The 14,256-nt window shown below is 42.5% G+C and overlaps 1 protein-coding gene across 1 annotated transcript in view; it reads left to right on the forward strand.

Annotated features, from left to right (window-relative positions):
- Nucleotides 1-14,256, forward strand: part of ttc27 (tetratricopeptide repeat domain 27) — a 126,810-nt gene that overhangs the window by 13,681 nt on the left and 98,873 nt on the right. The window contains exons 4-5 of the mRNA XM_071379541.1: nucleotides 9,293-9,433; nucleotides 11,658-11,760. Of these exons, the coding sequence (XP_071235642.1) occupies nucleotides 9,293-9,433; nucleotides 11,658-11,760 (244 nt within the window). The remainder of the gene's footprint in view (nucleotides 1-9,292; nucleotides 9,434-11,657; nucleotides 11,761-14,256) is intronic.

Consider the following 14,256-nt stretch of genomic DNA (forward strand, 5'->3'; position numbering starts at 1 on the left):
TAAGACTAACTACCAATTGGATACCATGAAATTGGGAGAACAAGGGTAATAAAAAAAAAGACTAAAAAAAGTGATTACAAATATTACAAAAATAATGCATTTGGTCAAATGTTAAATTAAGTTTCATTGGCGATTACATGAGTTGCATGTTCAGTTAAGATGCATTAACATAATCTTAATGTGATTTGTGGGGGAACACCTTAATGGGTTATCAGGATCTGCCCCTTTTTTCAATTTTCCCCTAAAATGACTGACCCAAATCTAACTGCCTGTAACTCAGGCCCTGAAGCAAGGATATGCATATTCTTAGTACCATTTGAAAGGAAACAGTGAAGTTTGTGGTAATGTGAAAGGAATGTAGGAGAGTATAACACAATAGATCTGGTAAAAGATAATACAAATAAAAAACCAATTGTTCTTTTGTAATTTTTCTGTTGTTGTACCATCTTTGAAATGTAAGAGAAAGGCCATAATGTATTGTTCCAGCCCAGGTGCAATTTAGAGTTTGGCCACTAGATGGCATCAGTGTATGTGCAAAACATTGCTTTTCTGTATAACATTTTGTATCAAGACTGCCCAAATGTGCCTACTTTGTTTATTAATAACTTTAATAAACAAAGTAGGTATTCTTTCTTGCACATGGGTGTTGTAATAGCTACTGTAAATTGGACAGTGCTGTTAGATTAACAAGAATTTAAGCTTTCTGCAAATATCAGATATGTCTATGTCCTGGAAAATGTTCTTGTTACTTACAACCTCATGCCAATCATATTAGCCTACGTTAGCTCAACTGTCCCGTGGACACCGATCCCGAAGAAGTAAAAACATTTTTTGTTGTTGCTGTGGATCAGGCTTGGGTGGTATCCAGATTGTCATACACGACATGACCAAAAGTATTTGGACACCTGCGACGATATAGGCGAGTCTCCAGAATGGCTCAGCTGTCTCCTGCCAATTCTTGCACATTCATTGTGTGAATAGTTTGCCCTTTTATTTTTTGCGATTCCCTATTACAATTGTCACCAGTAGTAAATGCACTGTTAATACTCGTCATTTGTTTTCATTCAGTTCTCTTAATGCATGTGTTAATTACACTCATTTGCCGTACTCATTCTCGGAGTGGAAACAATTTTTGCTGAGTTCACAACCTCCTACACTTGTAAGAAGCAAATTTTGGTTTATTTCATAACCATAATTTACGAGATTGTCAAAAAAACAAAATATTTAAGTTTTTTTTCTCCATTGTCTTTTGTTTGGAGTGCTCCATGTTAGCAATGAGCATGTGTCTGGCTCTGTCCTGATAATGTTGAGGGAGCGCGCGCACCTGAGCGCGCGCACCTGAGCACGCATTGAAGTACCTTGACTGCTGCGCAGAAATGTAGGAAAGTTTTTTTTTGACATCCATTACGAATGATAATATATTAAAACTATAGTTCCTCACAGTAAGCTATTCAATTTTTTAAAATCCAACAATCTCCCCCTCGATAATCAATAATCCACGGTGTGAAAGATCAATGGAAGTTTTAGGGCTACTGCTGCATTGGCCTATAGGCTGAGTTCCATGCACTCATTTCATTAGCCGCCAAACTATAATCTTCCCCAGGTCTTTCTAAAATAATTGCTTTTACATTTCCATGGTTGAATTTTGCCTATAGTCTACTTTGAGACGCCTCATAATATGAAATCAAACATTCAGGTTTCAAACAATTATATTTTCAAAATGCATACTACCTCCAGCTCACATTGTAAAATGATGGGTGACGTGCTGATAGCCTGTTGCCTGCACTTAATTGGTGAGCTTCCATCACCAGTTGAGTAATAAAAATAGTAGCTCTTTATAATGCACCAAAACTGTTTCACACGCGATTGCTTTTAGAATTGTTGCGTAATGAATGGGCTTATGAAAGCACGTTTTACACCAGCAGCAACCAGCTGAGGAGATGCAGGAGAAATCCCGCTCATGTGCACATGTTTACCTTTATTGAACTAGGCAAGTCAGTTAAGAACAAATTCTTATTTTCAATGACGGCCTAGGAACAGTGGGTTATAACTGCCTTGTTCAGGGGCAGAACGACAGATTTGTACCTTGTCAGCTCGGAGATTCGAACTTGCTACCTTTCGGTTACTAGTCCAACGCTCTAACCACTAGGCTCCTCTGCCGCCCCATGTGGCGGGTGACCGTTGTGTTGTTGTGATCGTTGTGTTGGATAAATAAGATGCATGATGACTAAAGAAAATACACACAGGCCAATTTAATTACACTAAATTATGAAAATGAACAGACTGATGAGCATGACGGTAAATTGTATTTACATTGACTGGTATTTCCATCAATGAATAAAAAGCATTATTTTGCAATGGGATTTTTTTTCTTCCGGTCATTTTGGTCGCACGTTTTATCTGCTTTTATTTTTATCAGCCCTTGCCTACTAACAGACACCCTGAGTAACAGTTACTCCATCTCCTTTTCTCTACTTAAACTACACGCACACTGCTTTTTAAAATGTATCCACAGCCACCCTCCCTCCCAAGGTCTGACCTAGAGGAGCTCGACCTTTAGGCTGTTCTGAGAAGACTTTTCCAGCCCATCAACTGTTTTAGAAGCCAATTTGATTTTGGATGCAGGAATTGTGTGTGTGTATGTGGCAGCACTGACTCTGACATGGTTTGATGAATGGTGAGGACAGATTACCCCTTGTACCCTTTGCTCTGGGTAATGAGGATGTATAGAGTGAGTCTGCGGAGGAAGGATGAAGTAGTGTTGTACGGTATAACAGAACCATGGTAATATCACAGTACCAAAACGTCATGATACTTATGATACCGACATTTTAGAGTACCGTAGTGCCATTTCATATGATACTATCACATTTTTCGTCCCTACCAATCTAAAGAACCAGTTGGCGCCTGTTCTGAAATGTTTCTAATGTCAGTTTTATTTATAAATTCAGTTAAATTTAAGCAACAGCAACTAATAGTCTTGTATGCGTCAGTTCAATAATGTCACTTTCATGCACATCTCACATGTGGTAGCTGTAATCAGCCAGCAGGCAGCCGCATGTCCTTCCAGCCATCCCTCACCTGCTTCTGTCTGCTCTTCCTACGCCTCTATTCATCAATCCGTTTTTTAAATAGAATTTAGCCGTGATGGCGAGTGGGGATGCAGACCATGGTGAGTCTACTGTTACATTTGAGACATTGAAGCAGAGCGAGCAAAGATAATACATTGTATCATTTCAATGCTTGGTATAACCAAGTGCACAGGCCAGTCTGTGTCGGCTTTGCAATTGCAAGTTCGCTGTCATGCAGCCTCTGAGTAATAGAGGAAAAATGGAGCATGCTTTTATTTTTATTTCACCTTTATTTAACGAGGTAGGCCAGTTCAGAACAAGTTCTCATTTACAACTGCGACCTGGCCAAGATAAAGCAAAGCAGTGCGACAAAACAAGAGTTACACACAGGATAAACAAACGTACAGTCAATAACACAATAGGAAAAATCTGTGTGTGCAAATGTAGAAGTAGGAAGGTACGGCAATAAATAGGCCATGGAGGTGAAATAATTACAATTTAGCATTAACACTGGAGTGATAGATGTGCAGATGATGATGTGCAAGTAGAGATACTGGGGTGCAAAAGAGCAAGAGGATAAGTAACAATATGGGGATGAGGTAGTTGGGTGTGCTATTTACAGATTGGGTGTGTACAGTGATCAGTAAGCTGCTCTGACAGCTGATGCTTAAAGTTAGAGAGGGAGATATGAGTCTCCAGCTTCAGTGATTTTTGCAATTCGTTCCAGTCATTGGCAGCAGAGAACTGGAAGGAAAGGAGGCCAAATGAAGTGTTGGCTTTGGGGATGAACGGTGAAATATACCTGCTGGAGCGCGTGCTACAGGTGGTTGCTGCTATGCTGACCAGTGAGCTACGGCGGGGCTTTACCTAGCATAGACAGATGACCTGGAGCCAGTGGGTTTGGCGACAAATATGTAGTGAGTGCCAGCCAATGAGAGCCAGCCAATGAGAGCCTACAGATCACAGTGGTGGGTAGTATATGTGGCTTTGGTGACAAAACGGATGACACTGTGATAGACTGCATCCAATTTGCTGAGTAGGGTGTTGGAGGCTATTTTGTAAATGACATTGCCGAAGTCAAGGATCGGTAGGATAGTCAGTTTTACGAGGGTATGTTTGGTAGCATGAGTGAAGGAGGTTTTGTTGCGAAATAGGAAGCCAATTCTAGATTTAATTTTGGATTGGAGATGCTTAATATGGGTCTGGAAGGAGAGTTTACAGTCTAACCAGACACCTAGGTATTTGTAGTTGTCCACATATTCTAAATCAGAACCGTCCAGAGTAGTGATGCCCGACGGGCAGGCGGGTGCGGGCTGCGATCGGTTGAAGAGCATGCATTTAGTTTTACTAGCGTTTAAGAGCAGTTGGAGGCCACGGAAGGGGAGTTGTATGGCATTGAAGCTCGTCTGGAGGTTAGTTAACACAGTGTTCAAAGAAGGGCCGGAGGTATACAGAATGGTGTCGTCTGCGTAGAGGTGGATCAGAGAATCACCAGCAGCAAGAGCGACATCATTGATACATACGGAGAAAAGAGTCGGCCTGAGAATTGAACCCTGTGGCACCCTCATAGACTGCCAGAGGTCCGGACTACAGGCCCTCCGATTTGACACACTGAACTCTGTCTGAGAAGTAGTTGGTGAACCAGGCGAGGCCGTCATTTGAGAAGCCAAGGCTATTGAGTCTGCCGATAAGAATGCGGTGATTGACAGAGTCGAAAGCCTTGGCTAGGTCGATGAATACGGCTGCACAGTTTTGTCTTTTATCGATGGCGGTTATGATATTGTTTAGGACCTTGAGCGTGGCTGAGGTGCACCCATGACCAGCTCTGAAACCAGATTGCATAGCGGAGAAGGTATGATGGGATTCGAAATGGTCGGTGATCTGTTTGTTAACTTGGCTTTCGAATACTTTAGAAAGGCAGGGTAGGATAGATGTTGGTCTGTAACAGTTTGGGACTAGAGTGTCTCCCCCTTTGAAGAGGGGGATGACCGCGGCAGCTTTCCAATCTTTAGGGATCTCAGACGATATGAAAGAGATGTTGAACAGGAACCAATATACACAGGCAGTTAGGAAAGCAAAGGCTAGCCTTTTCAAACAGAAATTTGCATCCTGTAGCACAAACTTCAAAAAGTTCTGGGACACTGTAAAGTCCATGGAGAATAAGAGAACCTCCTCCCAGCTGCCCACTGCACTGAGGCTTGGAAACACTGTCACCACTGATAAATCTACAATAATCGAGAATTTCAATAAGCATTTCTGGGGGCACCAGTTAAGCCAGGTGAGGTCTCTGCATGTGTGTGGGGTGGGACAATAGAGCTATCTAAGGCATGTTGAGCAGGACTGAGGGCTCTACAGTGAAATAAAACAGTAAGAACTAGCCAAGACAGCAGTAGAGAAGGCATATTGACATTAGAGAGATGCATAAAGCATTCACAGGTGTTGATCAGGAGAGTTACGACAACAATGGGTGAATGGCGATGAATGGGCAGAGCGGGCAGTTAGCTTTACAGCACAGAGAGCATGCACATTTTATATAATTTCAGAAACCGTGTCACGGGCCGTTTTTAAACTAAGCCTGGGTTGTTAATTATTAGTTTGATAACAAACAATGTTGTTCAGTCATGTTACCTACCTAGCTAACAACATTGAAATGACAGTAGGTCTTGTCAAATTTGATTGGCCCAGGAAGAAATGAAATGGGTCTGCTACTCAGGAGATGTGCTTCAAATGTAGGATTTACGTAGGCGTAATGTAAGCCTAAACTATATCAAAAATCTATCTTTCTGGTTAGTCGTACATTCTGTTTGGGAGCAGTATGTGTTTGTGGGAGAGATAGTGGTGTGTATTTTTATGAGAGGGAGATAGTGTGTGACGGAGGGAGAGTGTCTGTTAACTGAAGAGTAAACAAGAATTCATGCTGTTTTCCCCTTACTGCCACAATGACATGCAGATCATTATTCATGTATATTCCTCCCTTTCCTCTAGCCAAATCACAGGTAGTCCTTTGCAAATATGAGCAAATAAGCCGTTCTATGCAATTTTATTATACAGTGAACAGTTTGAACTTAATTGAATATGTGTTGCATTGAGTAGAAGTGTGATTATCAGTGACAGGTTTTTTGCTAAGCACATGCACATAACTTTTAGAAAGCTGCAACAAGCGTCCAGGTGTTTGTCGCATGCTTCGAATACAACGGGTGTAGACTTTACTGTGAAATGCTTGCTTACGAGCCCTTCCCAGCGATGCAGAGTTTTTGAGAAAAAAAAAGAAAGAAAAAAAATATGACCCACCACCTGGATTCCTATGTAGCAAAATTTGAAATAGTTTTTTACTTTGGATAAAAGTAGAGACTCAGAGCTAGAAAATTGTATATCATACACTACAGTTGAGGAACAATGAGAAAGTAATTCTGCTTTGAAAGTTGATAAACTTGTAACCATACTTTTGAGAAAATAGACCTTGAATGCTTTGGTACACCCACTGGAGAGCTCTTCTTTGTCTACACCCATTCAGCATAGTTCACACCCTCTTAAGACTTAGCCCCGCCCATTTCTTTCAGGATCACTTGAGGCCATGTGCTAAACCGAGTGAATAAGGTAGTGTAGTAAACAACCATAGATTAAGACTTAAAGTAGTGAAAGTAGTAGTAAAAATGCACTTTTTGTCTAGTCCTCTGCCTATTTCCTAATCTGATTTTGGTGCAGGTCATGTTCTTCACATTATCATCTCTAGTAAACACACACTATATCAAATAAAATCAACGTTTATTTGTCACATGCAGAAGGTGTAAACGGTACATTGAAATGGTTACTTGCATAGTGGAGTCTTTATTTTGTTTAGACATGTAAACAATGAACCATAATCTCAACTCTAATGCCGTGTTCAAAACAACTGGGAACTCGGAAAAATAGATTTGAAATGGTCATCCAACTCGGAATTCCAACTCAGCAACCCGGGCCTCCTCCTAGAGCTCCGTCTTTCAGACCTGAAGATCAGACATCATGATTTGATCTCCTATTTTTCAGAGTTCCCAGTTGTTTTGAATGCGGCATTACTACTATGCACCATGCGTGAATCTGCAGGTAACGAAAGCTAACCAACTACTGTCAATGTTGGATAGCTAGCTAACATTAGGCTGGAACTAGCAATGAAAAAGACTTTCTGACAAAATTAGAAACGCATATCTGAAAATGTAGCAAGACTCTTAAAAATATATATGGATGACAATTTCTCCCTCTGTCATGGATGCCATGGTAGCTCTTATTTTTCAAGATGTAATCCGGAGACAGGTGTTTTATACAACAGCCTTCGCCACATTTGGCAATCATCTCTCTGCTTCCACCGGGCATTCCACCGATTTCAAAACTCGGTCAACTTCTGTGACAACACTGGTGGTCTCCGTTTCTTCCCCATCACTGTCATCAGAAGATTAATGCCTGGTTCAATAAATGTTTTTACATAATTCAGGCATTTCCTCATCGTCTGATTCATTTTCAGTATCAGAGAGAGTCAGCATGACAAGGTCGTCCTCCAGAAAATAGTCAATCACAACTTTTTCACACTGATCTTTGTCTAATAGCTCCTGTTGATTTCAGGGCAGAAACGTTGAGTGGAAGCAACAACTCAGTTCATGAATTCTTTAAAAAAACAAGCTGCTGTAGAAAGTTCTATCTGCAGATATTGAGCAGCTCATGTTATAGACCGAAGCATGCTACATGGCAGACCAATCAGAACTCATCTCTCGGCATGTCCAGCCCATCCATTATCTCAGCCAATCATGGATACCTGTAAATTTAACTCATTTGTATTTACAAATGGCATACAAGTTTGTTATTAAGGCACATGAAAGTTCACATGTTCCAGAAGACATTCCTGCCAAAAAACGTATATTGATAATAAAAATAAAGTTCAAATGCCTCCTGTGAAGTAGTGACGTGCGACACACGCCTAGCCTATTGAAACAGGTTACAAATGGTAACACGAGGAATAAAATACACAAATGCAGTTATATACAGGGAGTACCAGATCAATTTGCAGGGGTACAAGGTACGTATGTACATGAAGGCTGGGTAAAGTGGCTAGGTATCTGGATAAGTAGTAGTAGACTGAAATTTGTCTTCCGCATTTAACCCAACCCCTCTGAATCGGAGAGGTGCCGGGGTCTGCCTTGATCGACATCCACTTCATCTGTGCCCGGGGAGCAGTTGTTGGGGGTTAACTACCTTGCTCAAGAAACAGTGTGAAAGTGTGTGTTTGTGAGAGTTTAGTGTGTGTATATACTGTGTAGTATACATGCCACTGAATTTTTCCCCCCCTGTGGTATCGCAATACTACTCAGTGTCATGATACTTGGACTGGTATTGTATCGTTTGAAAAATGTTAACGTGACAACTGTAGGAGGAATGTGAGGGGGACAGGACCCAATTATGTGGGGGTGAGGAGACGCGATTGGTCGACTTAATCCCTCATTACACCAGAGACCGTCATTCTGCTGTTGAATACTTTTCCAGGCTGTGATTCATCTACCTTGTCGTTTAGAGGACCCTTGTAAATGGTGCTCCTCCATTTATGCATTGTGATCAACTCAATAAGTGCATGCCATCACTAATGTGCCACTGCATTTTGGGGAAAAAAGGTATAAAGTTGCACTTATTGAGTTAATAAAAGTGTTTGTTCAAAGTAGTGGACTGGAGACACAGGCAAGAATCAAGACGTTTCTCTGGGTAAATCGCTCTTCCCCTCATACCCACTGTGACAGAGCCTGGGGACAGGCCACTGCCATGGACCAGAGCTAAGAAGGTCTCCGGGTACGGAGGCTCAGTGAGGCAGACAGAGTCAACGGTTCAAACTTAGGCTTTATTACATAATTTACCTACAGAAATGCTTACAGATATGGAACTTAACCTTTTGTTACTGAAGTTATACCTTTTCTTAAACTGTCTTTTAGACCCAACCGGTCAACTGTTGGGTCTGATTGTCCAGCCAATCACACACTCGATTGACTAATGCCCCTCAGCTGGGCTCCATCAACCTACCAAGTGGGAATGTGCCGGGAGGAGCCGGAAAGGCGCAGGAAGGATGCGGAAAGAGGGTTAGAGATCTGTTGTCGTCTCGGGCATCACTTCAGGGGACAGAGCAGCAAAGCGACAACTGATCATGGATCTTTTCCTCAGCCGTATACCAGTCTAACTCCTCTCTGTGTCCTCTCTCTCCCTCCCAGCCTGGGGCCCTGACCTCAGCCCTGCTCAGCAGTCTTCTCCTGGATGGAGAGTCGGTGTACTGCCTGGTGGGGAATCCCTTCCTCCTGCTGCTGGCCAGGGTCCTGCTGGTCAACTGCTCTGCCAAGCTGGATAGCCTCCAGGTAAGAGAACATAGCGGAGATATCACTTTGTCACTGGACATTAGCTGAGCTGTGATTGTGAAATGACACTCGTCACGTCCACATTGTCTCTCCCCAACACAGAAAAAGTAGTTGAGCGACAAAGGCAATACAGCGAAGATTCTGGTCAGGGAGACGGATGTGTACTTGACTCCTTCAGATGTGCTGTGCTTGATTTGTGTTTCTCGCTCTAAGCCTCTGGAACTGGGAGAATCATTGGATGTGGGTGCAGAAACCTATTCCCACATTTCCATTCCCTGTCCACATTTCCATTCCCTGTCCACACACAGTAATGGTTTGGATTTTCACTCCTTTGACAGCACACCAATACATCTCTAGATGTATTTATTTACCCCTACCCCCTCCTCTGTGCTGAAACTTTGGAATCCTGGTGTTACAGGGAGATTAGTTCACCAGTTATTATTCTTGGAGGAATAGAACAATGGGGTGGGTAGTGAATCATGCTTTCTATTTGGGAGCTCCTAACAGGCTGACTACACCGCTCGCGTCACGTGCGCGAGCGTTGCAAAATAGATGTAGAAATCTGTTATTCAATTATTGCGCCAACGAGCGTCTGCGTTGCCAAGGGCTAAAATAGAACTCCTTTCTTTTTCTGACGCAGATCGCTCTGCAAGTCCTGCCTCTCCCATCTCCTCATTGGTTTATAGAAGCAGGTACCCACGTGCCATCTCCTCATTAGTTATACCACGTGGGTGACTGAAAGACGAACGAGGTCAGTGGCGGTAATGCACCTAATTTATGAAAGTTGCCAATCGCAATATAAAGTCAAGAGAAGAAAAAGCTTGGAAAGAGGAGAAATGACTAGAAACGATTCGGTTGACCGTTTTATGGATTAATTGGCGGAGTAGAGGACCTTGTGCATTTCAGGTAAAATACCAAGTCACTGTTTATATCCCAGAACAAATTAGCTAGCAACAGCAAGCTAGCTAAATAGGACAAATTAGCTTGCAAGCTAACTATCTAAATTGCCATAAATGTTTAATGCTTTTCGATCTGTCCCCAAATTAATATAATTGGTTCAGAGTTTGTTTTGATATTTTAACCTGCATGTCGTGATCGCGTTTGGTGTGGGGGGGACAAAATAAATTTATGCACGATGGCCCACGCGCAGCCAGTTTGGGTTCCGTGTAAGGCATGTAACTTACACACTTCCCTTCAGCAGGTTAGTCACCTGTAAATATTTTACAGCCATAATGGCTAAATAGTAGTTATTTAACTCCATATTGGTTGCCTTTTTGAGTTTCAGAAGCTCTCCAACACATCCTAAGAGCAAAAGAAGGCTGTTTTAGAGTGTTAAATTTGCCTACATATTGTAACATGCTGAAAGAATGTTTGGTTTGATAAGAAATATTCTAACTACAAGATCCATTCTAGAGATCATACTATTAGTTTGTGACGCACACACACACACACGTACACTTACCCTTGGAGTTCAGCGGCTGTCTAACTCAAAGGCGCGCTGTCCATTGCCCCCTTCACCTCTCCATCCCCCTGTACCTTCTTATTATCACCCAGCTTCTCCACCTCTCCCATCCCAGTCATAAAGAGAGGAGAAGATGGGGCTGTGACGTTCATCTGCGTATCACCCTCTGATGAGACGGCAGTGTGTGTGCCCGTGTGTGTCATGAGAATATTGATTCAGGGAGGCAGACGATTAACGCACCATAAGGCGACACGGTCGGGATAGCCGGCCTCGTGCAACGCAAATGAGAAAGATGTCCTCCCTGAAACGCAAATGGGCTTTTACATGGTTCACTACCTTTGGCCATGCAAGAGAGAAGGGATAGGGGAGAGAAACATGTACATGGCTTGGAGCTGTTATTTTCCCTGCCACTTTGCGTTTTGGTCAGAGATGATAAAAGAGGTAGTTTGCTATTTTTTGGGCTGTTTCAGCATCACTTAACTATAGCATTCTTTTGATATGTGTGTTAGTATGTAGGGTCAAAGTTGGTTGTCGTATGTGTTCAGTTGGTTCAGGCACTAGAACTGTAGTTATTTACTTGTATTATTTAGTTACTATTATTTACTATAGTTATTTCGTTACGTGTGACCTTTATGTATTGGGCCGTTGGTACAAAAGCGCTCACACTCTCCCATGCTCTTTCATTTACCTGTTGTTCCGCTTACCTTCTCCCACACACACTCACTAACCTGTTTCTGTTTTCTATGTTCCGCGTGTGTGCAGCTGCTGCCTTGGTGGACCCTGCGCTACGTGAGCCTACACCAGCAGGTCTTGGAGGAGCGCTCTCCTCAGCTCCTCAGCCTGGCCCAAAGCAGCATAGAGAAAGGTCAGAGGTCAAAACTTGTTCATGCACCTTCTGGATGTTTGCCTTGATTGTCATAATTCAATGACGATGATATAAGATCCTATAAGCACTTATGTGCATCACTGTACCACCATGGGGGGCTATGCTACCCATTACTTTGACCATAGAAGGCATGAAGCAAACGTTTTTGTGGGTTAGAAAGAAATGGGGATGAATCACATGTTGAAATGTGTTTCATTAGAATTGAAGTATTGAGCGAATGTAATACTTTTCTCGAGACCGAAAGGAAATGATAAGAATAAGCCAACTACTTTAATGTTTGTGCATGGCAACTAATAGTATCCAAAAGAGCCAACATTATTTCCACACAGAATGTTTGTGTTGCACTTGACTGCTTGAAAACAAATGTATTTAATATATACAGAGAGTATACAAAACATTACGAACACCTGCTCTTTCCATGACAGACTGACCAGGTGAATCCGGAACTAAATATTAAGGTGTTCCTTTTGTTTGGTATACTCAGTGTATATACTTGTGCATATTTGCAATCCAGTGTCATATGGCCTTAACCTAGGCTAATTTAAAATGCTAGGTGAAAGGTATATTTATCTCACTTTGGCCATCACCTTTGTGTATGTGTGTGGGCAGAGTGTGGCAGGGGATGAGCTCACTGTCTCTGTTGTTGTCAGATTTGAAGTGGGCGTCGCTCCTCTGAATAGGAGTCTTATTTCATTGCGGCTATTTTGTGCTGGGTGGGTGAGGACGGCCAGGTTAATTTTCCTCCAAAAGGATTTACACGGAACCCAAACCGGCTGCGTGCGTGCGTCATCGTGCGTACATTTATCTTCCCCCCCACACCAAACGCGATCACAACACGCAGGTTAAAATATCAAAACATACTCTGAACCAATTATATTAATTTGGGGACAGGTCGAAAGCATTAAACATGCATGGCAATTTAGCTAGTTAGCTTGCACTTGCTAGCTAATTTGTCCTATTTAGCTAGCTTGCTGTTGCTAGCTAATTTGTCCTGGGATATAAACATTGAGTTGTTATTTTACCTGAAATGCACAAGGTCCTCTACTCCACCAATTAATCCACACATAAAACGGTCAACCGAACCGGTTCTAGTCAGTTCTCCTCCTTACAGGTTATTTCTTCTCTTGACTTTATATTGCGATTGGCAAACATTCATAATTTAGGTGCATTACTGCCACTGACGGCGTTCGTCTTTGTCACCCACGTGGGTATAACCAATGAGGAGATGGCACGTGGGTACCTGCTTCTATAAACCAATGAGGAGATGGGAGAGGCAGGACTTGCAGAGCGATCTGCGTCAGAAATAGAAAGGAGTTCTATTTTAGCCCTTGGCAACGCAGACGCTCCTAAAAATATCCCCCTCAGATAAAACTCAGATGACGTATAGCAAGCTGTTACCGTGACCAATCTGGGTTAGATTGACGCAGTGCTATAATTAGGGATGCCCCCCCCCCCTAAAAAAAAATCTTAGTCTAAATGTTAAAAGGTGTATTTGTCCGTATATAGACAAACCCTATGTGTTTATATAAAATGAACTATACAGTGTATTCATACCCCCTGACTTTTCCCACAATTTGTTACATTACAGCCTTATTCTAAATGGATTAAGTAACACAAATGTCCTCATCAATCTACACACATTACCCCATAATGACAAAGCGAATTAAGGTTTGTAGACATTTTTTCACATTTATTAAAAAAACAAACAGATTTACCATTTTTACCTACGTATTCAGACCCTTTCTGATGAGACTTTAAATTATTTCCATTGATAATCATTCTAAAACTTGATTGGAGTCCACCTGTGGCAAATTCAATTGATTGGCCATGATTTGGAAAGGCACACACCTGTCTATAAGGTCCCACAGTTGACAGTGCATGTCAGAGCAAAAACCAAGCCGTGAGTTCGAAGGAACTGTCCGTAGAGCTCCGAGACAGGATTGTGTCGAGGCACAGATCTAGGCAAGGGTACCAAAAAATGTCTGCAGCATTGAAGGTCCCCAAGAATACAGTGGCCTCCATCATTCTTAAATGGAATAAGTTTAGAACCATCAAGACTCTAGGAAGAGCTGGCAGCCAAGCCGATCTGAGCAATCGGGGGAGAAGGGCCTTCGTCAGGGAGATGACCAGGAATCTGATGGTCACTGATAGCGCCAGAGTTCCTCTGTGGAGATGGAAGAACCTTCCTGAAGGACAACCATCTCCGCAGCACTTCGCCAATCAGGCCTTTATGGTAGAGTGGCCACTCCACAGTAAAAGGCACATGACAGCCCAGGTTGGAGTTTGCCAAAAGGCACCTAAAGGACTCAGACCATGAGAAATGTGTTTGTCTGGTCAGATGAAACCAAGATTGAACTCTGGCCTGAATGCCAAGCGTCACGTCTGGAGGAAACCTGGCACCATCCCTACTGTGAAGCATGGTGATGACAGCATCATGCTGTGGGGATGTTTTTCAGTGGCAGGGACTGGGAGACT

The sequence above is a fragment of the Salvelinus alpinus genome, chromosome 32, assembly GCF_045679555.1.
Source record: "Salvelinus alpinus chromosome 32, SLU_Salpinus.1, whole genome shotgun sequence".
Classification (NCBI taxonomy): domain Eukaryota; kingdom Metazoa; phylum Chordata; class Actinopteri; order Salmoniformes; family Salmonidae; genus Salvelinus; species Salvelinus alpinus.